We start from the raw sequence: 27501 nt of genomic DNA on the forward strand, positions 1-27501 counted from the left end.
TATGTGCAGTTTAAGCACAAAATACCACACTCATGATGTTTTATAAATCTCTGAAATGGCTCCATTTGGGCTTTGATACAAATTGTGGCATTTTAGTGACTGTCACTTTAAATTTAAATGAGATAAAGCTCTTTTTAAAAGAGGGTGGAGCTACAAATGCCTGTGTGTCAGCATAGTGGCAGATTCAAAAACAAGACCTGCGTTGCGCCCCAGTTCATACACTTATACTACGCTCTAAAAGTATGTACTGTTTTTGTAAATGAAAAGTTTATACTTATGAGTGTGCAACCAAAGAGTATGCAATAGTGATGCGCAGATGGCGGTTAAATCCGCGGGCACTGCGGATAATCTTTGGGTCAGGTAATAAAAAAATACCTTATGATTAATTGCAGGTGGGTTGTGGGTGGATGTAGCGGGACATGGTAGGGGACCAGAGAAAAAGCAGAGAGTGGGCTTTGCAGAAAGGGAAGATGAGATGTCCAAAATAATGGATGAAGTGCAAGAGTAGCCTATACTGTTTAAAGTTTGAGGGCCTACTCACACTATGCTATCCGAATCGTGCCCAGGCCCGTTTTATGGATCGTTTGTGAAGTGTGAGAGCACTGAATCAGGCTCAAGCACGATTCATTTGGCCAGCCCTGGCCCGGTTGGAAGAGGTGGGCCTAAGCGCGGTTCACTTGGGGTTTGGCGCGGTATGCTTTAGTGTGACTGAAAACACTTTGGACAACGCTTGAACCACATTAAAGACCTCGTAAAAACGCGATCAAGGGCCTTTTAAGTTCCTTAATTTTATCATAATTGATCAACTTTTAATACTTTTTAAGACCCCGTGGATACCCTGGGCATACTACTTCCTCGTTAACAGATCGGTATGTTGCTTAGTTATGTCCCCTGTCAATCATCTCGACACATCATCCAGATTTCTTTCATATTTAATTAAGTTACCAACCTTACTGGAGAAAAAGCAGCAGGTTAATCTGCCATTCGCGAGCCTTTCATGCAGACAAATCTTCTCAGCTCTTTTGGGTCTTTCTGCAATTAGAAGTTAATGTCCAAACATATTGTGATTTAAGTTCACATTTATGTCGCAGATGAAATTTAAAACGGAAAATGTGATTTAAATATTTTCCAGTTGGCTAGATATTGTTTAACAGTCATTCAAACAACTTTACCGAAGCCTCTCTACCTGAAGGTTGGTCTTATGCGTACATCATGTTTGTAGTTTGTTTATACTTTTTGCTCGAGTTTGTAGTTCTAATCGAATTCACATCCAACATGCAATGTATTGTGGGCAATATTAGCAGTTAGAGTATGGCCGCTTCTACACTTTGAATTTTTACCGGAAATAGTAGAGCATACGGGAACTTCTGACATACTCTTTTCAACATGGTTTGGGACATACTCGTATTATTTTTTAATACTATTTAGGATGGATAGTGTGCGAATTGGGACACAGCATAACTTTTTATGCTAATGAAAGAGAGAGAGATCGTCACTAGTGGGCGGGGCTTTCCCCCACTGATGACACGTACAACAGGAGAATGTCAATCAATGAATTAATGAATCCATTTTGACTATTAGAAGCTGGTTATATTCACAGACTGTTGCTACACAACTGTGATTGAACCCCTTATAAAAGTGATTTTTGCATAACAGGACCCCTTTAAATAATAAAGAATCACTTAATTATGTTTACATTTATTGGCATATAGATTATAGAACAATTTTCAAGACAAAAAAAGGGAAAAAATCAAGAGCACATGTAAAAATGACTAACAACAACAACAAAACATTAACATACCTCACATATTCTCTGATTGCACTGCCTCATTTTTAAACACAAGTGCATATTTGTGCAATTTACAAGGCCTTCCTTTAAGAAAACAAGAACAAGGATTGTCATAATAATAACCAATACTACATCAAAACTAAATCACATATGAAAAAAACTTGTGTGTGTGTGTGTGTGTGTGTGCGCGTGTGATTAACACATTATAACAAACAAAACCAACACAAACATTGATTTAGCTCACACTTACTTGTGATTTGTCATTCCAATATAAAAATCAATATAAAACCGTGTAAAACATACTTGTGTCACATTTCAACCCCAATTTAACACCTTAAAAATCGGATTAAATAACAGTTCAATTATCCTTTTTTACTGTTTAACATACATATGAGCAATAAAGGACATCGCAGTATGAATGTCAACCCCAAAAAAGTACAACTACAGATGTCTCTTCAAGTTTCAACTGGCCTGAGGGTCAGAAGTACATATGTATACCAATACATATGGTCATCTTAAATACGTAAGATTCCCAATTACAAACAAACACACGCATCATTAGCTCAGTGTTTCTCAACCACATACCTTGTGGAGCACCAACACTGCATGTTTTGGATCTCTCCTTTGTCTATCACATCCATTTCAGACCTTTCAGTCTCTGCTAATGAGCTTATGATCAGAATCAGACAAGGAAAATGTGCAAAGCAGATGGTCCTCCAGAAACGTGGTTGAGAAACACTGTGTTAGCCTATTAAAGAGACGCAGCCATTCAAATTGGCATACAGAAGCGCAATATTACGTTCGCAAGCGCAGTTTTAATCAAGCGTAAAACATCCTCCCTCCTGAAAAAGCAACAGCACGTCTTAGGAAAAGAAAAACCCTTTTTAGGGAGGCAGAAGGGAGGTATTTTATTGTACATTCCTGACAGTGGTATTAAAAAATGCTGTATTAAATTAAGAACTATTTTACAAGTTTCCAGTGTGTGTGTGTGTGTGTGTGTGTGAGGAAAACACAAGCTCAGAGATATAGACAACAGTCCTTAGTGGTAACAAAAATGCCCAAAGTTTTTTTTTAAATAACTAATAATAACTTTATATGTGTGTGTGTGTGTGTGTGTGTGTGTGTGTGTGTGTGTGTGTGTGTGTGTGTGTGTGTGTGTGTGTGTGTGTGTGTTTGTGTGAGAGAGAGAGAGTTTTGGTTACTGTAGGAGAAATCACTCTCAAACACAGACCTATAAAGTGTGTGATGTATTTATAAATATAACAAACTAATACACTAGTGTTAAATAAAAGATTATTTTATCTTAAAATTGAAAATTAATCTGTTTTTCTAGACAGAAATCTATCCCGTTTTTGGATTCAAATGATTCACAAGGCTGAATAAACTAGTAAATCAGTAGTGTTTTTTTTTTTTTTCCTCTAAAGAAGATAACATGACTTTTTGTCCTCAAAAAATTCTAGTGTAATTCACATACTTAATTTCACTAATTATAAACTAAATATCAGCTAAAGTGCGTAATAAAGACATTCATTACAATTCTCTTTGACTATTGTTAATTGACTCATTGTCAGTGTTCTCTGTGAATTTGTTTATTTAAACATTAGTTATAACGTGTAAAGGAATCATGTTTAAAGCAATATTTTACTCAGACATGACAATTTTGGCATTCTGTCATTCAAAACAGTACACAGTAAGAGTGTGTGACATTTATCTCAAGAATTATGTTGGATTTATGTGTGTGAGATTATTTTTTAAAGTGTGTTTATATGACATGATACCTTTTCTGGTTTTAGGTCTTTCATGGATACATGAAACAAATGAGTTACTAAAATCAGTAGGGTTCATCAAGTCGCTGTCATTATGGATTATTCATTGAATCATTAATTTAAAACAGCTGCTTCATTTAGAAACAAAGCAGGAGACTGTCTATGATCGAATAATTACATTGCTGATTCAAGTGATTAGTTCAAAACACAGATTCATTCAGAAATGAAACATAAAACATTGCTCAAAGAATGTACAAATGTTCTGCTAAATTGGTAATATTGTGTATAAATTGTAACTTCCTCAAAATGAACCTCTAGTTTGTTTAATTGTTTATTTAGATAAAAGGGATTGTTCACATAAAAAAATTATAATTCTGTCATCATTTACTCTTCTTTTACATGTTTTAGATCTTTAGGAATATGTTGAACGCTAAAGAAGATGTTTTGAAGAATGCTAAAAATCTGTAATAAACAACTTCCATGGTATGTGTTTTTCCTACTATGGGAATCAATGGTTACAGGTTTTTAACATTGTTCAGTTTTACATAGCCACAGCCATATCACCCTGCAGCCCAGAACCGGTTACTCACTGAAGCTAAGCCGGGCTGAGCCTGGTCAGTTTCTGGATGGGAGACCACATGGGAAAACTAGGTTGCTTTTGGAAGTAGTGTTAGTGAGGCCAACAGAGGGCGCTCAACCTGTGGTCTCTGTGAGACCTGATGCTCCAGTAAAAGTTAAGGGGACACCATATTGTCAGTGAGCGCCATGTTTTTGGATGAGATGTTTAACCGAGGTCCTGACTCTCTGTGGTCATTACAAATCCCATGGCACTTCTCGTAAAAGAATAGGGGTGTAACCCCGGGCCAATTCCCTCCCTTGGCCCTTACCCATCATGACCTCCCAATCATCCCCACCCACCGAATTGGCTCTATCCCTGTCTCTCCACTCCGTCTATAGTAGGCTGCCATCGCATCATCCAAGTGGATGCTACACACTTGTGGTGGTGTGGAGAGACATGACTGTGAAGCACTTTGGGTGTATGGCCAAACACATATATAAATACACATTACATTACACATTCTTCAAAATATCTTCTTTTGCGTTCAACAGACGAAGAGTCTCATAAAGCTATGGAACCACTTGAGGGAGAGTAAACAGTGAGTCAGTTTTCATTTTTGCGTGAACTGTCCCTTTAATATCATATTGTGAGCACTCTCAAGCACTAATATTCATGAAAAGTCACTCTTGTGTTTTGTCAAATAAGTCAACTATCAAGCTTGTAAATCCTTAATCTAGTTCAGGGGTGGCCAACCCTGTTCCTGGAGAGCCACTTTACTGCAGACTTCAGTTGCAACCCATATCAAACACACCTGCCAGTAATTATCACGTGGTTTTCAGGTCCTAAATAATTGGTTCAGGTGTGTTTGATATGGGTAGCAACTGAAATCTGCAGGAACAGGGTTGGCCACCACTAATCTAGTTACTTTTGTAGACAACAAATATCACACACCTCTAGCATGCAGGTATTTTTTTTCTCTCTGAAACACAAAAGAGAAGTGTTCATTCTTTAAAAAAGCACCATCAAAGTGGCCTAAATGATTTATAAATGGTCAGTATTTCTAAAAAAAATCTCCTGTTTTAGTTTATGGGTTTGAATAGACCAAAAAATGAATTCTGCATAAACTATTCCTAGAAGTATTTGTGAACTTACATGTAACTCATACTGGTGAATGTAAAGCTTGATCGTGATACTTAAAGCTAGTTGCTTGGTTTTGTAAAACGGTACAAATTGCACATGAATCTCCACATCAATATCAACAGCAGTGTGTTTAGGTGACAGTGTAAAGCTGCACTTTCTCATTTTTGCACCTGCTGTAGCTGCAGATTTTGTTGGTCCAGCCCCAAGGGGGGACGTGCTTCTCTCGTGGCGGGAGGAGGAAGACCACGCTTGTGGCCACCATGACATGCCATATGGAGTGTGTGTAGTAGTAGTTGCTGTCGGTCTGAGCGAAGACGTACACACATACTCCAATCAGAGCGGATACGATGCCTGGCAGCAGGAACAAAACCCAGCGGCGCCATAATGGAGGGTAGCACTGATGGCGTTTGACACCTCGATAAACCTGGCGGGGGACAAGAGGACAAGAAATATTTCAAAACTACTTTGACAGGTGAACTGAGGATTTTAGTGAAACAATTGAATTGAGATAAAAATATTAAAATGATCTTAAAATATTAAAATGTTAAGATCTTAAAATGCAATAAAATACTTGATTTAACAATAATAAACAAACAGACAAAGAGAAAACAAACACTCAATGATTACATAATGTTTTGGAGTAACGAAAAAAGTCAAACTCACCCAAGAAGTGACCATAATGACTAAAGCAAACAGGACGGGACCCAGAAGGTTCCATAGACCCCTCCGGTCCAACTGCATCGCCATGGAAATGACCAGAGTGCCCATCATAAACAACAGCTGGAATACAAGAATACAAGCTCTTAAAACTGACATGCAACACAATTTTGTGCATTGGCATGCTTAAGTAGTCTAACCCCTTTTTAAAAGGGTTCTATTAGGTCCTTTTCAAAAGATGTAAGTCTCAATTGTCCTTAAAAGGCATTTGTGAGGTTTCCATTAAAAAAAGCAAGGATTATTTACTAAACCATGTACTAAAAGTAAGGCTGGGCGATTAATAAAGTGTTTGAAATTCAGAACCTAAAATTGCTCAAATTTTTCCAGGTCATTTTTTTCGATCACTTTCCTTATTGTGTGTGGAGTCACATGACCCCACTCTGTTACTTTGCACTACATTTATGATGATTGGAAGCTGCGTCAGAGATGCTTTGAGACAGCATATTTTCTATTGCATTAAAATGGTTATTTACATTAAACTATGTTTACAGATGACACACCGTTTAAAATATTAGTTACAGGATATGCAAGAGTTACTGTTTTCAGAAAAGATGCTGCTTTTTTCTACTTTCAATTTGAAAAACATTGAAAATAATAATTTTGTTTCCAAAAGTGCAAGTTATTTATTTTTTTAAACTATTACCTGTTCATTTTAGGCAATGTGTGTTTTATTTAAGTTGTTCTTCAATAAATAATCAGAGATAGTAGATAGTGTGTGTTTCCTTCAGTTATTTTACAATCAAGTAATTCACCCTTCATTCAGAAATGAACCCTGAATTGAATTATGATTTTAAAATAATAATAAACTAATTAAATAATTGTTCATTAATCATAATAGAGTTCAAATGTTCAATTAATCAAGATTTTGATTTTAAGCCAAATCGCCCAGGCCTCACTAAATGTGTCTTTTGCAATAGCTTTTAGTCCAAATACAAATTCTTAAATCAAGCAGCATTTTCTAGACAAGCAAAAAATATTGTCTTAGTTTTTAGAAATAACAAGTCAAAATGAATCCATTTTTACTTTATAAAAGACAAATAATCTGCCCATGGGGCAGATTATTAATAATAATCTTCTTTTCTATGAAATGTAATTATTTTCCTTACCCCAATGGCGACTATTTATCTTGTTTTAAAGAAAAAATAAATTGGTACATGTTATTTCTAAAAACAAGACTTAGGCTCTATTTTAATGATCTAGGCGCATAGTCAAAAGTGCAGGGTGCAAAGTCATTAAGGGTATGTCTGAATCCACTTTTGCTATTTTAAGGACGGAAAAATACAGTTTGCGCTGTGGCAAAAAGTCTAACAGGGTTGTGCTTATTCTCTTAATGAGTTATAGTTGGTTTAAATATAACGTACAATAAACCAATCAGAGTCTTATCTTACATTCCCTTTAATAGTCAGTTGTGTCACACCATGGCGTATTTGCTATTTACATGGCGACTTTGTAAGTGGAAAAAACGAACGCTTCACTAGCGAGAAAACAGACAGACCATCTGCAGCACAAGGATAAAGAACAAGCCTCTTTCATTCAGCCTCTTCACTTTCTCTCTTCTTTAATTTCCATCAAAGAAATAAATAGAGTTATATCCAAACACATGTATTATTCTTATGGCCCAAATGGTGATGCATATGTCTTTTAGACATGCATAGTCGCATAACTAACACACTCTGCGCTGGACTTTAGAGCAGCTTTTAGTTGGTCAATGGCGCAGTCTTTCTCAAAATAGCAACAAGCCAACAATGCACCTTAACACACCTTCTTTATAGACTGCCACAACTATAAGTTCACAAAGTGGAGTAAATGAATTTGCCATTTAAACAACGTGTTGCAAAATGTGAAAATTAGGGTTACGCTGGTCTAAAAATAGCAACAAATCACACCAAACATGTCTTGCGCCTTATTGTGCCAGATGTATAATAGAGCCCAATATTTTTTTGCTTGTCTAGAAAAAGCTGCTTTATTAAATTATTTTTTAGATATTTGGATCAGAAACAACACAAACTTTAAGTAATAAAAGCATTTTGTGCAGTGTGGGTGAAAGCAAAAAAAAAAAAAAAACATTTTAAAGCATTGTCAGTTTAAACTCTGTTAAATGCACACAATTTGATATCAAAACCACACAAGTTCACATAATGTTTGTTGTTTGCAGTTGTCTCTTAGACATGAAGACAACATAATACTAATGCACTCAACCAGGCCTTTTCCCCTTTGGGTGGAATTATCTAAATTTAGGACACTGCAACGACAAAAGAAAACGCCAAGGTATTTGAAAGAGCAGAAACAGTGCTTACTGGCCCAAAAAGATAATCTACTCAAACAAAATTGCAGAAACTTAAGAACAGAAAGAGAAACCTGGGAGCAGTAATAATGGATGACATACATTTTTTTCACTGAAAGAATCTCTTTTGTTTTCTCAAAGTATAAAAGTATTCATTCACACAGCATTTCTTCTAAAGAACAGGTAGGTCCAGTTTAACATGTTGTGCTATTTAAAGCCATCTCACTTGTTCAATTGTGCTTTAAAGGGCAATTCAGGTTGTACTTGTCACATTTCAACTAGTTTTGTTATAAAAGCCTATTTATTTATTTATAAGACACCTACACATAAATAAAAAAATAAATAATACTGGTTATAAAACAGTCAGTGTCTACTTATTTAAGATTCTGTAAAACACAAACAACAAGATTTCAACATATCAATGCCTTCAACCATGAGTTAAATTCAAAAGTGTTGCCATGGTGTCCATTATGGATTATTAGGATGTTTATTCCTGAGGATTTGTGCATTGTTATGCAACATTGGCATCTTGCAATTTAAACAAAACTATTATTTATTAATTCATCAATATTTCTTCTGCTTAATCTCTTATTTATCAGCAAAACGATCACCAACTATTCAGCATATGTTTTATGCAGGGAATGCCCTTCCAACCACAACCCAGTACTGGGAAACACACATGTCCTCTGTCATTCACACACACTTACACTACGGTCAATTTTGTTTACCAATTTAGCTGTACAGTATGTGTTGGACTGTGGAGAAAAGCAGATCACTCAAAGGAAACCCACACGAACACGGGTAGAACATGCAAATTTCACACAGAAATGCCACCTGACCCAGCCAGGATTCGAACCCGCAACCTTTTTGTTGCGAGGCGACAGTGTTAATTAAGCCACCATGCCGCCCCATGTTTAAAAATGTATTCATTCATTTTCTTGTCGGCTTAGTCCCTTTATCAATCCGGGGTTGCCACAACAGAATCAACCGCCAACTTATTCAGCACGTTTTTACGCAGCGGACGCCCTTCCAGCCACAACCCATCTCTGGGAAACATCTACACACACTACAGACAATTTAGCATACCCAATTTACCTGTACCGCATGTCTTTGGACTGTGGGGGAAACCGGAGCACCCGGAGGAAACCCACACGAACACAAGGAGAACCGGCAAACTCCACACAGAAACGCCAACTTAGCCAATGTTCAAATCAGCGACCCAGCGACCTTCTTGCTGTGAGGCGACAGCACTACCTAATGCGCCACTGCGTGGCCCATGTTTAAAAATGCTAAATGATATTTAATCAAGAGTGAGTCTTTGATTTTCTGTTTTTCTTTTCATATTAAAAGCAAAAACCCCATCAGGTACTGTATCTTACGCTGATGTCATTTTAATACTCTGATCTAACATGCAGCTTCTTTTCCAGCAGTTCGCAATCTTAGACATAACCGACTGTGTTTATGTATGTTTCTGATATAACTATTTGTGTATTTGACAGTTTATGTGCAGTAAGAAGATTTAAGGCCCGGTTTACACTAGTGCGTTTTAGTTTGAAAACGCATAAGTTTTGCTACGGTTACGCCAACCGTCCACACTACGCCGGAGTTCTCGAGCGCCGAAAACGGAGCGTTTCGAAAACGCTGGAGACGCCGTTTTCATTCTGAAACGCTGCTGCTCCGTCTCAGTGTGGATGATGGAAAACGGAGACATCTGAAAACGGAGGCGGGGCTGCTGACATTCACCTCTCTGATTGGGGCTTTTCCTGAATATTAAGTAGCCTAACACACACAGTTCAGTCCTGCATTTTCTCCTTGTAAGTTCAGACTTCGCAAGTTTGATCAAGGCTGCAGTCTCTTCTTCTCAGTTTGATATTGAAAACAGACTATACCGAGGACACGGGTAAATCTTCAAAGGGAACAGTGTACTTTATAACTTCATTCACATCACCCTGGCTACGTTGTTTCACTTTCTCAACAATAAAATGTAAACATGATTTAAGGAACTGCCTATTTTCATTTTAATATTAACAACTTAACAGACAGCAGAAATGTTGAGGCGTCGTGCTGCATATATGAGCGTCATCTTCACTGTGTGGATATTTATAACAAAACGGAGCCGATAACAACTATCTCCTTTCAATTTCAGTGAAAATACGAAACACACCCTCTCTTTTGCTGAATATCAGTTTTAATAATCGATAATGGCCATTATAAAAGTATAACATACAATAAGTTTATACATTAATGGAAATAAAGGCAAGCGATCAGTCAATATACAGAATAGGCTACGTGGTTTCATTAATCATTAACTTATCTTTGCGCTCAGCCAAAACACGTTACCTGAGAAAAAGTAAGATTCAAAGTCAGGGAATATGTCGTTAGATAAAGACAACAAGATGAATGAAATATCCTGTTTAATAAATATAGTGAGATTAGATCCAGCGGGAGATGCTTGATGAGAAGTCCGACTAGCAGAGGTCTCATCTGGGTTGATAGGCTGCAGCGCTTGCCAGAGAGTGTCTGTGTGGTCACGTGATGTGCGTTTTCAGCGTTTTGGTGTGGACGGAGAGCTGTTCAGAAACGCTGGGTAAAACGCAAGTGTGGACGCGGATCGTTTTCATTCTAAAACGCCGTTTTAAAACTAAAACGCACTAGTGTAAACGGGGCCTAAATCTTCACTTTCGCCAATTGATGAAGTTTTTTCCTTGCCGCTGTCGCCACTAGCTTGCATGGTTCTAGATCTGTAGAGCTGCGCATCAATGGATTTGCTCTTCAGTGTTTGGACTCTCAGTAGTGATTATTAAACCACACTGAACTGAGCTAAACTGAACTGAACTTAAACTCTAAATAACTGAATTGACAATGATTCGATTTACAATGATGTTTTATGTGAAGCTGCTTTGACACAATCTACATTGTAAAAGCGCTATACAAATAAAGCTGAATTGAAGATTAAAACTTCATTTAATTTAATCCCCACAGGACGTACTGCATCTGACAGCTCTACATCAGGAGTTTAATTAACAAAACTTTAAAAATGAATGCAGATAATAGACTTTATGATGATGAATTGAAATGTCACGTAAATGCAGCAGACATGATAAAAGTATCCAGAGAGTATCCAGGCTGAATAGGCTGCGCCTTATTGCAAGGAGACACACACAAAAAAAGTGTGTTTTTGCCTCTACTCAAAACTGGACATCAAGAAGTATAACTAATAATAATAATAAAATTGAGCTGAAACCTTACAGACACATTGTGGCAATAAAAGAGGCATAATAGGTCGGGTTTAAAACCAAGCCATGCATACTATTAGGGTTGAAGTATATATCGTTTGAGCATTCATATAGCAATGTGTGTATCCACAATAGTCACATCGCAGGATTAGACTATTTATTAAAGATATTATTAAATATTACTTTTATATTATTTCATAAAATTATTTGATGACCATGTTATTTTATGTTTGATTGTTCAATTTTTGTATTTGAATACTGATAGACTCCCCAGAAAACCATAAAGCATGATTTATTTCATTTTTACTTTTACTCTGTCATATTTATTTATGCTTGTAATTTATTACATTTTATGCAAATGCACTGCAGAGAAAAAGACTTGATCACCCCAGATAATCTAAATTTATGAAATCTTTCCGAATACAGTACTATTTAAATCTTCAAGTGAAATAATGTTCACATTGCAGCAAAACAAAATATTACAATGTCAGATTTTTCCAATGTTGTGCAACCCTGCATACTATAGTACTTACGTATTTTATTGGCTCCTGCAGCCGTGCCATGCAGACAATGGTCACCCAGACGGACACGACAGATCCCAAGAAATCACAGAACTGGAGAGTGTCGTAGTCCATGATACACATCACAGTCACACCGGGCTGATCACACGCATGGTAAAACTGCAAAACACACAATCATTATGAGTACAAAAAAATGTGTATATTATTGATTAAACAGACAGATGAAGAGTTGAAAGCAAAATTATTATCCCTCCTGTGAAATTTAAAATTTTTAATTCTCTTTCAAATATCTCCCAAATGATGTTTAAAAAAAAAAAAAAAAACATTTTCACAGTATTTCCTCTAATATGTTTCTTCTGGAGAAAGTCTTTTTTTCTTTAGTATCTGCTGGAATAAATACAATTTTTAAAATTATTTTTGAGGTCAATATTATTATAAATGTATTTTAAATTAATATTTCAATTTATTTAGTTTTTTAAGGCATTTCAGTAGCATTATTGATTAATATGAAAATGCTCATATGATTTATTTACAATACAGTCTTTTAGTAGATATATTTAGTAGATATATTATATAAGAGACTAGCTTTGTTTACCAAATATAGGGTCTGATTGGATTTGCATTGTTAACATTAAATAAAAGTTAAAAATGTGTAATTTTTTTATTTAATATATTAAGTTTTTATTTATGATACTCTCAAAATAATTCTGCATAAATGCAGATTTTTTTGTACAAAATTCTCAGCAAGATAGCAAAAAATGTCCGCAGATTCTATCTGGCCCTAATTATTACTTATTAGAATTATTGTGAAAATTATACACATTTTTTAATTATAATATAAAATGGGAGCTTGAGAGAATAAAAACAAATTAAAATTTCAGAGGATGGCTAATACAGTGGTTCCCAAAGTGGGATTCGCAGGACAATGACAGGGGGTCGCTTGGTGAGTTCCAAAAGTGATAAATCAATTAGAATGACCATATTTTATCCATAACCCATAGAAGATAAAAATAGTGGTCAATAGTTACATAAAAAAGCAACAACACGCAAATTAAAACCCATCAGTCTTTTAAAACTTTTCATAGGATTGTGTGTTATATAAGATTAACAACACAGCAATAGCGTCAGCTGCAGCAGATTGATTTTATAGCACCAGGTTTAACTTTCTGACACCTTTATGGCAATCGAATACATTAAAAATTAATACAGGAGGCCACAACTGAATATTGAGGTTGATCTCTGAGTGGCGGTCTCCAAAATTAAACCAAGAATATACTTGTGCTAAAAACACCACCAGTCTAATTATGTGAGGTTAATATTAAATTAAACAAATTAATAAATCATTTGTAATCAAAAGAATTACACATGATTACAAACTTGAGTCGTGTGTCACTGGCATTGTTATTTTGGGGGTCGCAGGCTGAAAAGAATGGGAACCCCTGCCTTTAACAGTGGATAAACAGAAAGATAAACAGAAAGCTGTAAAGTTAAAACACACCGTGGAAAAAAACATGGTAAATAAGTAGATGGCAGCCTCGATGAGGTATCCTCTGTAAAGTGCTACGATGATGGGTGGGATGAAGAAAAAGTTACTGAGGGTGAGAAGCAGAGCTGCAGTCATCTGTCGAGAGTACGAGAGCGCAGACACTCCATCCGTACAACCCCATCCCTGCCATCCTGTCATTGATCAAAAGCACACAAACAAACAACCAAATGCACATCTCAGCATCAATTATGTTTCTGTCCATTGGTTGGTGAGTTTATGTAGGTTTACCTGCTTTGCACACACAAGCACCGTAAAGGTAGTTGTATGTGCGCAGAAGTCTGCACTCTCCGTACGGCCCGCACTCATCAATGCAGGCGCTAACACTCACAGATGCACTCACTGTAGCCGATGCATTCGTGCAGTCAACACTGGAAAGACAATACAAGTGTAAGTAATGCTCATAAGCTGCTTTAATGCAGACCATGGTTCTTACACCTTTTTCAAAATCAAATTTAAGCTCTTTTCAAGCACTTCTAGGTGCAGTTTTAGACTTGTTAAACACTTTGAAAGTATTCTAACATCTGGTTCTAACAGATTGAAAGCAGTGACTGCAGACTGAATGGTTGCCCTTTTAGTCTGTACCTTCCAGTTGAGTACTAATTTTGAATTTATTTTATTTAACAGGGACAATGCTCATTAATAAACAGTAAAACTGTAAGTTTTAGCCAGAGTTAGCCACAAGGGCTAATATTTATCTGTTGCCCCCTGCCAGATTTTAAAAGGGAACCTAAAATAAAAAAACACATCATCACACATACAAAAACAGTAAAGTTACATATGACAAAAGGCATAAAAACATGTAATAAGTATTTCTTAAAATGCTAGACAAAAGAATTACACATGATTACAAACTTGACTTGCTTTTAGCCTTTTCTTTAACTTGTATTTAAAAGTTGAAGAATTTGTAACACGCCCTAAGTCAATCAGAAGTGTGTTCCAAAAATGACTGGCTCTAACTGAGAAGGCTGATCGTGCAAAAGCTGTACGTCTGCACAGCACAGTCTCCCCTGGTAACAGATCGTGTTGCTTGACCGTTATTGTTCTTGTGTGTCACAAACTCACATAATGGAGGTGGAGCATATCCATTTAAAATTTAAAAAATCATACAAGCATCAGCCAAATATTTCACACTATCGAAGTTTAAAAAATAATGTTTTTGTATTATATTACAGTGATGATACCTAATAGACGTCTGATTAAATACTTTAAGTGCCTGTTTATAAAGTGATTTAACTGATTTTAAATGTGTTACACTAGCGTGTGACCAACTAGTAAGACAATATGCAATATGAGAAAAAATCATGGAGTGCAAAAAAAGTTTTGCTGCTTCATTAATCAAATAAGGTCGTATATGCCTGAAGTTGGCCAGATTAAATTTAACAATTTTAATAAACTTCTTGGCATGCTTTGGGAATGTTAATTGTGAATCTAAAATTTAACCTAAATATTTAAAATCAGAGACAACCCTGAGCTTTTCTCCTTTAACAAACACATCAGGATGATGGGTAACTGTCAATGATTGTGAGAGAAACATACAAACCGTTTTACTTGTATTCAAATTAAGATATGATTCACACAAACAATCAGATACTAGTGCTAATATAGCACAAGCATACAACCATTTCTTGAAGTAAAACCACAAGTTTGAAGAACTTAGCCTTTACTGACTTTAATATATTTTCCCTTTTCTCTCTCTCTCTCTCTCTCTCTCTCTCTCACATTTTTCTTTTTTATTATCATGTATTTGATTTAATACACCATGCTGTCAACCTCCACTTTCAATACTGACTTGTTTATATGCTTAATTTGTCATATTACTTATGCACATCATACAGTGCATCCGGAAAGTATTCATAGCGCTTCACTTTTTCCACATTTTTATGGTACAGTCTTATTCCAAAATAAATTAAATTCACATATTTCCTTAAAGATCTACAGACAATACCCCATAATGATTCTGTGAAAATTGTTGCAAATGTATAAAAAATAAAAACCTGAAAAATCACATGTACAAAAGCATTCAGAGCCGTTGCTCAATACTTTGAAATTGATAGAACGGTTGTCACACAACTGACCTGTCATTGCACACGGTCTGAAGGCTGAGGTACCAATTTTCTGCATCTGGGAAGGGAATCCTCAAGAGTGCATTTGATTCACTGCTGCTCACATTCAGAGTGTAACCCTGGGCAAATCCTACATGCACATAAAAACACGAAACACAAATTCAAATATGGCATGTAAGACAATAGTAAGTGTGTGTAGCACAAATGTGAATGCATCACAAACCTGTAGCACAAGTCTGGCTGCGGTTGAGTTGAAGCACAGGAGCAGAAGGTGTGAGACATGCTTTCACACGAGCAAATCCACCAATCAGAGAACTCTTTGCCACAAACAGATGAAAATGTAAAAACATTAAGCATATATTTCAATAATGATGCAAAAAAAACATACCAAATCCAGTATATACTTAGAATGATTGGGAGATAGATACAAAGTAAACCACATGAATAGATCCATTTCTATCTATATTTGAAGAGTTCAGATGCAAAAACCTCCAAGTGCCATCTGGATTTATCTTCTAAAATGAGCATATTTCTCAGGCTTCTGTGTCTAGAATCAGTGATTGCACTTATATGGCCAAGAATAGATTACTATTATCGCTTTAAGCATGAAATAGCTGAACATAAACATAAGTGGCTGAGAAAAATGCTTGTTGTAGAAGACAATTCCAGATGGCACTTTTAGTAGAAAATTTTGCATCTGAACTCTTCATTTTATCCAAAAGTTTTGGTAGCATATCATAAGTTATGATTCATTCCGTTTTGTAACAAAGGAAATTTTAATGCCCGTTTCATATTTCATTCAAAATAAAATAAATAATAAATAAAATTAAATAATATAATAAATTACATTAATAAAACAAAATATTTAATGAAATAAAAATAAATTAAAGTAATAAATAAAATAAAATGAAATAAAATAAAATTAATAAAATAAAAAAATAATAAAATACTAAATAAAATAAAATCAAATAAAATTAACTAAATAAAATAATAAATAAAATAAAATGAAATAAAATTAATAAAATTAAAAATTTTAAAATTTTAAATAAATTAATAAAATTATAAATGAAATAAAATGAAATAATAAATAACATAAAATAAAATAAATAAAAAAGAATAATAATAAATAAAAAATAATAATAAATACAAAATTAAATAAAATCACTAAAATAAAATATTGAATAAAACTAAATAAAATGTATAAAAAATAAATAATAAATAAAATAAATAAAATAAAATAATAAATTAAATCAAATTTAATAATAAATAAAAGTGATTTAATTAAATTAAACTATTGATTATTTAACTATTTATTATACTACCAAACGATTAGGATCAGTCAATTATTTATAAAATAAAATTACAGTTTTAGTGAGCAAGAATTCATTACATGAATATTTATAATGTTACAACAGACTTATTGATATGTTCAATAGGTACTAACAGTTCATTTTTTACAATAATATATGAAGAAGCAGAAATGTTATTACACTTACAGTATTAAGCTGGAGCTGTACAACAAGTGTGCCTCCACTGTCTCCAGGTGAGTGTTCGAGTGCGAGCACAGTTGGAAGGTCAGAGGTCACAGTGAGGTTGTTGCCGGACACAATGTATCGAAAAGAAAGTACGTCCTGCTCATCTCTGAACACTGACGGGCTTCTCATGCACATTGGCTCAGAGCTGTTAGAACGAAGGCCTGACTGGTTCTTTGCTGAAGTAGACGAGTTACCGAAAACACCTGAGCTGTTGCTTTGTGGAGCAATGATGGTACGAATGAAGGCTGCAGCATTGAAATCTGAAGAGGAGCTCAGGGGTTTACAACCAACTATGTGTTTGAAGAAAAAGAGAGAGAAAGACATTTAAAAGTCGAGTAAAAACTGGGGAAAAAAGCATTCAGTGTTACCAATCTTTCATAAAGAGTCAATTCAAGAACTTTTTAAAGCACTGTTAATTTCAAATCAAGCACCTTTGTAATTCACACCTCAGCATACAGTTGGGGAAATAAGTATTGAACACATTATGCTTATTCCTGGAAATAACATTTCTAAAGGAGCTATTGATATGCCATTGAACCAGATTTTGGTAAAAACCCAAACAATACAATTATAAAAATAAACAAAACAAAACAGAAAAAAACATCTGAAAAATGACTTATGTATAATAACAACGGAATGACACAAGGAGAAAGTACTGAACTACTGAAATGTATTTAATATTTCATTTAAAAGGCTTTTTTTTGGTGATGGCAGCTTAAAGACACCTCTCATACAGAGTCACTTGCATTGCTCAGATCCAAAAACGGTTCTGTGGGTCTTGTATATCAAATCTGATCTTTATTTTGCATTCTCTATTGGATTCGAGTCAGGTGATTTGCTGGGCCATTCTACATTTGAGAGCTTCCTTGGCTGTGTTTTGGATCATTGTGTTGCTGAAATGTCCGTCCTGGTTTCATCATAGATGTTGGTCTGAAGCAGCTGATATTTATTTACAATGAGGAAGGGCAGAGCGTTGCTGAATAAATACTAAGAGATTTCAGCTGCTGTCTGGGCTTTCGCTGCCTTTACACCTCCCTTTCTTCATGTGTTCAAGACTTTTTCCTTGCATCATTTCATTTTATTACACATAACTTTATTTGTAAAAGAATTAGGTTTGTTTTCTTTGCATATATAGATTTTTTTAGAGTTTTTTAGAGCATATTTAGAGTTTTTAACATTGGGTGAAAACTTGTCAGCAGCACCTTTAGAAATATGTTTTCTGAGAAAAATAGTGTTCAATACTTATTTCCCCCGCTCTATGTAGTGCCATGAAAGTCCTTACTGTACTTAAGATTTTACTTACACTTAATATTTACATTAAAAATGTCTGAAAAATGATGTAATATTCTGGTGATATATATTATAAAACTGGTTTCTGAATTTTTTATAAAACAAATATGCTTTATTTGTCATAGTTCTTGTACAAGATTGCAATTTAAGATTTTTAAATTAAGATTTTTTGTATTTTCATTCTGTTTTTGACAGTGGCATGACAATTGTTGAAATAACACGAAAAACTAATTTCATTTCAAATTTAATTCAACCATTTTAAGGACCTGTGTTTGTTTTTAAGTACTTTCCAAAACTTGAATCCATATTTTCTGAAATTCAAGAAGTGTGGGAGTGTAGTAAAGTTAAAACAGACCTGTGACATTGGCAGCGATGTAGAAAGGTACTGAGGTGTTTGGTTGATTGGTCTCAACGGTAACCAGTAACCAGGTGTTCCATGGGGGAATGAGAACAGATGCGTGGCAGATCTTTAAGCCTGAACAGTTCTGTTTCACCTCTGAACCCTGCCGCAAAGTGCTGGAGCCAACAGTGATCGAGAGCCCGCAATCATTTCCCACATTTGCAGAACAATTTGAGATGAAAACATCCAAACTGGAGGAAAATTCGGGAACAAAAACCCTACAAACCAAATCAAAATACTTTAGAATTTATATGAGAAGACATTTAGCATTTTTCCTTTTGTAATCCAATTTCTGAGGGATCATGTGATGCTATAAACTGGAATAATTTATGTATGCCATAACATAAATACATTTTTTAATATGTAAATATTAAAGTTGTTAGCCCTCCTCTGAAATGTGCATTCTTTTTCAAATATTTCTCAGGTGATATTTGAACATTTTGACAGTATTTTCAATAATATTTTTTTTTTTCTGGAAAAAGTCTTATTTGTTTTATTCTTGCTGGAATAAAAGCAGTTTCATCATTTTTTACAAAACATTTTAAGGCCAATTATATTAGCCCCCTTAAGCTAATTTTTTTGTTCAATTGTCATTCTATGACTTGCCTAATTACCTTAACTCGCCTAGTTAACCTATGCAACCTAGTTAAGCCTTAAATTGCACTTTAAGCTGAATACTACTATCTTGAAAAATATCTAGTAAAAATATTATGTACTGTCATCATGGCAAAGATAAAATAAATCAGTTATTAGAAATTAGTTATAATAACTGTTGTGTTTACAAATGTGTTGAAAAAGTCTTCTCTCCGTTAAACAGAACTTGTAGAAAAAATATAAAAGAATTCAAATTTAACAGGAGGGCTAATAATTCTGACTTCTATATTAAAACAGACATTGGTAATTGTAATAATAGAAGAATTCTAGAAATGTTACTGATCCACAAACAGACAGCATACTTAAAAAGAGCTGGAGATGCAGTAAGTGTTTGAGAGAGAGGAATGTTGTACTGCAGGATTGGCAGGTCAGAGGCTCTTCTTGAAAACATCTGCGCCTGGAATAAGTACGAGCAAGACGGCAGTCCCTAAAACAGAAAGCAACATGTAATCCCTTCATTTACTAACATTCCTTTTGTATGAGGAAAAAAAAATCGCTACATATTATATTAATATTTTATATTAAATAATATGGGTGGCACGGTGGCTCAGTGGTTAGCATTGTTTCCTCACAGCAATAAGGTCGCTGGTTCGAGTCCTGGCTGGGTCAGTTGCCATTTCTGTGTGGAGTTTGCATGTTCTCCTCATGTTTAGGTTTCCTCCGGTTTCCCCGACAAGTCAAAAGACATGAGGTATAAGTGAACTGACTAAACAAAAATTGGCCTTAGTGTATGTGTGTGTGGGTGTGAATGCGAGTGTTTCCTAATAGTGGGTTGCAGCTGGAAGGGCATCCACTGCGTAAAACATATGCTGGAATAGTTGGCGGTTCATTCGGCTGTGGTGACCCCTGAAAAATAAGTGACTAAGCTGAAGCAAAATGAATGAATGAATATAATAAGTAATATAATATTTGTTTTATTCTGTAAAGGTTTGGTAACATTTTTTACAAATTACTAATTAAAATATTTTCATTTGAAGCTTTTGTTTTCTCAGAAAAAGACAATTCTATGTTCTGTGTTTATTACGGTTGTGATAATATTATATGGCTGTGTGAAAAATTAAATCTATTTTTAGTGACACGCATTTGGGTTTTGCATACATAAGTTGTTTATCCAAATTTGACCAATCAGACAGGGCCATACTATTTTTATACATTACCTGCCTCGCAAGTACGTGCTGTTATGCTATTGGCTAGCCCGAGGCCAAAGGTGAACCAAGTTCTTCAGAACAAAGAGTAAATACTAAATATAAATACTAATGACAAGAGTAAACAAGTGAGTAAAATGACAGCAGAGCATAAAAAATTAAATATCTGCCTTGGTTTTCAGTCATTCGTAGTTTTTAAGAGCTAAATCTTTGCAGTTTTTTTTTTAAACTGATTTACACTTAATTAGATCAGGAAAAAATATTTTTGTATGATCATTACATAAATATATGACAGAAAAATTATTTTTTTTAAGTGAAATGTTATATCACATCAATAATGTGAGAACAGTGATTACATCAATATTACATATCACATATTGTTTTATTACATAAATCAATAAGTAACACATTAAAATCCACGTAATCCTAAATCAATTTTTAAGTACCTAAATGTGTTACCTTTTAAGTAACGTGAAAGTATGTTATTTTTGCATTTTTTAAGTAAGATATATATTTTTTAACCCAACACCAATGATATTATTTTAAATATATATATTTTTAATATTCTATATGTATATATGCTCTTTGTGCATAAAAACCATTGCAATCAAATTAAATTAAATCAAATTTGATGTGGACTTTAAAACAAGACAATGGCTGTTTCTCAGTATGTGTTCTTCAGAGATCTTGCGTCCTTGTGTAACGTCATCATCGACCGTCGAAGTTCAGTTCCAAAACTCAAAACTGCAAGAACGGAGGACGTGTGAAACTTCCTCGATATCAAGAACACATGCGGGATGCATTAATGCCGACTGGAGTACTGAACTCGCTCGAGAAGTCCCAGAAGTCATTGTGTCTGAATAAAGGAGGTGGGAAGCGGAGCATTTTATACCTCTTTATTATCTCAGGAGTTTCCCTAAATGAGACGGTGAAAGTAAACATTCACAATATAAAACTTAATAAGGGCATAAACACATTAAGGTGTTTATTTGCTGACATTAGTAATAAACATTTTTTTTATTTTCTATTGCGCAAAGTATATTCGTAGGGTTTTTGTGCATGTTAAATATATATTTTGCAAAAGGGAAAAACAAAAAATCATTGTATGAATGCTGTAAAGTTGAAATAATTTTCTGTCAAAAATGCGTGAAGGTCATGTGATTATCAGGGAAAATGCAGCATCTCATTTCTCGAAGGACATGTTCTGTTTTCTTGCGGTCTTCCTAGTTTGTTCTTCCGAGTTAACCTGGCAAGACCACTCTCCACGAGAACGCAAGTCCGTTCTCTGCATTCTTGGAATTGAGAAACAGCCAATGTGTCATCAAAAACAGAGCGATAAAAATAAAATAAATAATTTAATGACAAGAAATAACACTTATTTTTACAAAGCATGTCGTTTTTAACCGAGAAAAATCAAACAAACACTATTAACAGGCATAAGACACCAAAAACATACCTGCTGCTCAATCTTGCCGTCGTCCTTAGGCAGGTGTGCAGCGAGGAACCAGTCTCCTGGTTTGGGGTGCGTCACATTGAACAGTGTCACATTAGAACTTTGTCCACTGGGAACAATCAGCGTCAAATTATGAGCAAGAGAAGCTGATGTAGAGTTCGGAAAGGCTGTTTGAATAGGGTTAATTACTGGGGGCGCTCCTGCCCTAAAGTGCCTGTTAATGGAAGCAAGATGAACAAATGTCAATGTGAAGCCAAGCAATTATAAAGAAATCACTACTTGGCTATTTATTTGCATGCTTTTATCTACTTTTACAGTATAACAATCTGCAGTATAATGAAAAAGTCCATCTGGGGTGACTTGGGGTTAAAGAACCAGTAAAATAGTTTGATGAACTATTTGTTTATGTGTTTTAGTCTCCTGGTATTGACACAGTAGACAATAATCTTGGGCTTTCTCAAGAGAATGAACAGAATCTTCTGTATTCAGTAGTCTCCTAGCAGAGATCTCTAATAACAGCCTCCAAGGAGATCATAACAAAAGGGCACATTAAATTATCAATGTTGTAATACAATATTGTGTCAAAAAGATGATGAAATATTTACAAACTATTGGAAACTTTAGTGACTTTTTAAAACCAACAACATTCCCTGCTTTCAGAGTAGCATACTGTAATTTCTGACCAAAAAAAAAAAAAGTTTTAATCACAACTAAAAACTAATCATAATATATTTATATTTTCCTTTCTAAAAATCTTACGGCGTACCATATCAATTTCATTTGGATTACATTAATAAAATAGAATAGCCAGGTAAAATTCACATAATCTAATTAGGGATCCATGTTTCTGAATCTGTGGCCAACTTCTAAAAAAATTTGACCGTGTATGAAACTAATAACTATGTACGCTATTAACCACTGGTGATAAATAGTAACTAATAGGTCCTAAAATGGGTGAGGCAGTGGCGCAGTAGGTAGTGCTGTCACCTCACAGCAAGAAGGTCGCTGGTTCGAACCTCGGCTCAGTTGGCATTTCAGTGTGGAGTTTGCATGTTTTCCCTGCCTTCGCGTGGGTTTCTTCCGGGTGCTCCGGTTTCCCCCACAGCTCAAAGACATGTGGTACAGGTGAATTGGGTAGGCTAAATTGTCCGTAGTGTATGACTGTGTGTGTGAAGATGTGTGTGTGGAAGTTTCCCAGAGATGGGTTACGGCTGGAAGGGCATCCGCTGCGTAAAAACTTGCTGGATAACTTGGCGGTTCATTCTGCTGTGGCGACCCCGGATCAAGAAAATGAATGAAGGAATAAGTCCTAAAATCCTGTGTTATTTATTAACTGTTTATGCCAATTTTTAATACCACTTTACAGTTACTCTTGTATGGATTACATGACTACATATATTCCACTCGCATGATTTTAATTATTTTCTCACTTATTAAAATCCTACAGCGTGCCGTATTGTTTTCAATCTGGACTACGTAAAATAGAATGACCACGTAAAAGTTGTGTACATTAATTAGGGATTTATGTTTCTAATTTTGTGGGAACATAACTTCTCAAGCAATTTGACTGTATGAAACTAATAATTATGATATTGTGATATTAAGCAACTGTTAACCCCCTAAAGGTTTTTTCATCCAAACCTCTTTAAAAATATTAGGTAATAACACATTCATATTTTTACACTCCTAATATTAGGTAATGGTTACACTGACATGCAGGTAAGCAAATAAAATACTATTCATTTAATTATAACCTTTTTTATGCCAGCTCAGAGAATGTCCTGCTTTAAGGGTTATGAATGCAATATTTATATATTCAAATTGAGTGACCAAGATTACGTAAACAACCATTTTTATCCAGTGTAAACAGTAATACAACTGATGTTACAATTTGTAAGTATTTCACCCAGCAATGCTTATGGATTTTTTCAAAGATGCATGTTTGTTGCCGTACATTCAGCATACATTCACAGTGAGGTTTTCAGGGTTCATACACATTTTTACAACTCAAATTCATAACTTTTTTAAGACTTTCGTGCAATGTCTACATATGCATCGTAAAAAGAAAAACAATGTCTGTTCAAATTTATTAAAGCATCTCATGAAACGCAAAATAATCGATTTAATTTAAATGTATATTAAAATGTATGTCAAATTAATTTAGATAATGCTTTCACCGCACTAATAAAGTAAGAGTATGTGATTGGCCAAAAACAGAAAAGTAGTACAGACAACTAAACCTATATTCAAGTATTTAAATATCTGTTTTACATGACTTTTCCAAAACTTTATGGGTTTTTCTGATTTTCCAAAACTTTTCCAGGCCAGGAAAATGCCATGTCGAAATTTCATGACTTTTCCAGGTTTTCCATGACTGTATGAACCCTGTTTTTTTTATTAATACAGTACATTTATTGCTTAAAGTCTAAACAGATTTGATAAACCCCAACCTAAAAGCAATCCAAAATGCAAATAGAGTGACATAGATTATGTTAACACTAACAACCATTTTGTATCCAGTGTAAATAGTAATAAAACTAATGTTACAATTTGTAAGTATTCCACCCAGCACTGTTTATGTATTATTTAAAGATGTACACTACCTGACAAAGGTCTTGTTGCCTATCCAAGTTTTAGGAACAACAAATAATAACTTGACTTCTAATGGATCATTTGGTATCAGAAGTGGATTTTATGAAGGGCAAAGGCCTCTAGATTATGCTTATTTTACCAAAATAAAATATGAACATGCTTTGATTTTTAATTATTTAATTAGGACAGCAAGGTCTGACTTTGCTTAGACACAAATCTTCAAGTCATGGTGCTGTGGAAAAAGAATTAATATTGTGTATGACTCCCATGAGCTTGGAGGACTGCATCCATACATCTCTGCAATGACTCAAATAACTTATTAATAAAGTCATCTGGAATGGCAAAGAAAGTGTTCTTGCATGACTCCCAGAGTTTATCGAGATTCTTTGCATTCATCTTCAATGCCTCCTCCTTCATTTTACCCCAGACATGCTCAATAATGTTCATATCTGGTTACTGGGCTGGCCAATCATGGAGCACCTTGACCTTCTTTGCTTTCAGGAACTTTGATGTGGAGGCTGAAGTATGAGAAGGAGCGCTATCCTGCAATCTTCTGTAGTTTGTAAGAAAACGGGCAGCACAAATGTCTTAATACCTCAGTCTGTTGATGTTGCCATCCACTCTGCAGATCTCTTGCACGCCCCATACTAAATTTAACCCCCAACCATGACTTTTCCTTCACCAAACTTGACTGATTTCTCTGAGAATCTTGGGTCCAAACGGGTTCCAATAAGTCTTCTGCAGTATTTGTGATGATTGGGATGCAGTTCAACAGATAATTCATCAGTAAAATCTATCTTTTGCCACATTTCCAAATGATCAGCTAGAAGTCAAGTTATTTATTGCTCTTACAACTAGGATTGACGACAAGATTTGTCAGGTAGTTTGTTGTCATGAATTCAGCAGCATATACATACACAGTGATGTTTTGGTTGCCACAGTTGAGTCCGGATCCCCGTGAGACCGTGAGCAGCCACCGCACGAGCACCGCATCCTCCGGTACCCTGAAGTGATGGAGCCGAACATTCCCGAACCAGCTGTATTTGGACAACCTCTGAGGCGTTTTGGAGTAAAACCCGTTCAAGTAAGTGAGGTCTAGGAAGAGAGCGTGACGTCACGGTTGCGTCAGATGTAAACAACCCCAAATGGCTTGATAATCTCCTAATTCATGTATGACTAGTATATTTACTGACATTTTATAACGTAAACATGATAACGTATATCACAATTAACGACATACAACCCAGCAGAGTAAATATGTGTAACTTACTAAACTTATGCTGTATGTTGTAACACTGAATGAGATAAGCTTGCTAGTTTAGTATAATGCAAATAAATTAAAGCGATTTAATTAAATGCCTGAAAAAAGACTAGCATGGTCAAATCGCATTCATTTGTCGACATACATCATATTAAATGCTTAAATATATAACGTTAACCCCAAGAGACGCCTATCACTTCAGAGACTCACCGTCAGCAAAACAGCCAGCGGTAGCATACAGTAAAAGGCACAGTACAAAATACTTCTCCATTTTTTTGTTTAGATTCTCCTCAGTCAGCCCATTGTTGTGTTCTCCAAATGTCTACGGACTGTTGTTAGACGTTACTTCCTGGTTCAAGGTAAAAATACGGACGTCGGCCTCGTACGTATACATGACCTCCTCTACGCCGACTTGGGTCATAAATATTAACGTACTCCGTGTCGCTCCAAGAGTCCTATTGGATGGTTCTTCTTGTTAATTAATATTCATAAGCAACTGCCACCCTAATATTCATAAGAACGCTTGAGAAAGGTTACCAAGCAAAGCCAGCAGGAGCTGATTATTATTCATGATGCAACCCGTCGCCATAGTGGGATAAAGAGATTAGTCAATTTACGAAAACAACTGGATCAGGCAAAACATGCAAAGCATTAGTCCCATCTTGTTATATTCTGATAGATAAAAAAGTAAATTTTATTTAGCCTCATTGTTATAATACATGCGGGGCGTTTACCAAGTGATAATCAGTAGCTCATTAATATTCATAAGCCAACCAATCGAAGATGAACGCTAAAGTCGTATTTTGCAATAAACAATAACCCAGTTTCTTTATTTTCTTAAAAAAATATTTGTACATTTATATTTTAAAGTATTTAAAAAACATTCAACGATTGGCTCACTCTGATACAGCAACAAATAAACCACATTTTTAAATGTGTAAAATAATAATAAATGCGCAAAGATGTTTAACATACATTTCAGTCAATAGTGCAGCAGCTATCTATTTTTTCTGGAAGGTTTTTTTTTTGTTATCTGTTCCACCAGATAAAGAACACTGAGAAGTTATGGGAAATGCAACAGTGCTATCTGCTGGACAAATACGTTATGAGGAAAGGGCAAAGTCAAAGGGTTTATTTAAAAAGTAACATTCATTCATTCGTTTATTTTGTTTTAGGCTTAGCCTTCTTATTAAACTGGGGTAGCCACAGCAGAATGAACCGCCAACTTATCAAGTAAATGTTTTGCACAGCAGATGCCCTTCCAGCTCCAACCCATCACTGGAAAACATCCGTACACACTCATTCATACAGACAATCTAGCTTACCCAATTCACCTATACCACGTTTTTGGACTGTGGGGGAAACCGGAGCACCCGGAGGAAACCCCAAGAACTCCAGGGAGAACATGCAAACTTCACACGGAAACACAAACTGACCCAGCGAAGGCTCGAACCAGTGACCTTCTTGCTGTGAGACGAACGTGCTACCTACCGATCGCCAAACATTCTTTATATTAAATTTGGTTAACAACATAACTTCATACACACTCT

General features: G+C 35.2%; 1 protein-coding gene across 2 annotated transcripts; it reads right to left on the minus strand.

Moving 5' to 3' along the window:
• Positions 1-1682: 1682 nt before the first annotated feature.
• pgap6 (post-glycosylphosphatidylinositol attachment to proteins 6) lies at positions 1683-26288 on the minus strand. Of its 2 annotated transcripts, XM_087235872.1 has the most exons (13): positions 26162-26288; positions 25608-25785; positions 22102-22312; positions 19803-19927; positions 18802-19064; positions 17118-17446; positions 15845-15938; positions 15634-15751; positions 13787-13926; positions 13511-13689; positions 12025-12171; positions 5918-6034; positions 1683-5678 (listed from the first exon to the last, which is right to left on the minus strand). In XM_087235872.1, the coding sequence occupies exons 1-13, from the start codon at positions 26220-26222 to the stop codon at positions 5385-5387; spliced, it is 2256 nt and encodes a 751-aa protein (XP_087091998.1). In that variant the 5' UTR covers positions 26223-26288; the 3' UTR covers positions 1683-5384. The 2 variants fall into 2 exon arrangements, with proteins under 2 accessions (XP_087091998.1, NP_001139040.1); NM_001145568.1 differs by lacking the exon at positions 26162-26288 and having other exon boundaries at positions 5214-5678; positions 17118-17401; positions 25610-25800.
• Positions 26289-27501: the final 1213 nt, after the last annotated feature.

This window comes from Danio rerio, chromosome 1, assembly GCF_052040795.2.
Source record: "Danio rerio strain M-AB ecotype USA chromosome 1, GRCz13ab, whole genome shotgun sequence".
In the NCBI taxonomy this organism is placed as follows: domain Eukaryota; kingdom Metazoa; phylum Chordata; class Actinopteri; order Cypriniformes; family Danionidae; genus Danio; species Danio rerio.

Coding starts and splice junctions, on each gene's coding strand:
- pgap6 (XM_087235872.1), bottom strand. CDS start 26,222: ATGGAGAAGTATTTTGTACTGTGCCTTTTACTGTATGCTACCGCTGGC. Junction 19,065..19,802: donor GCATCTCCAGCTCTTTTTAA/GTATGCTGTCTG, acceptor TTTGGTTTGTAG/GGTTTTTGTTCCCGAATTTT. Junction 5,679..5,917: donor TCATTATGGTCACTTCTTGG/GTGAGTTTGACT, acceptor GTCCCCCGCCAG/GTTTATCGAGGTGTCAAACG.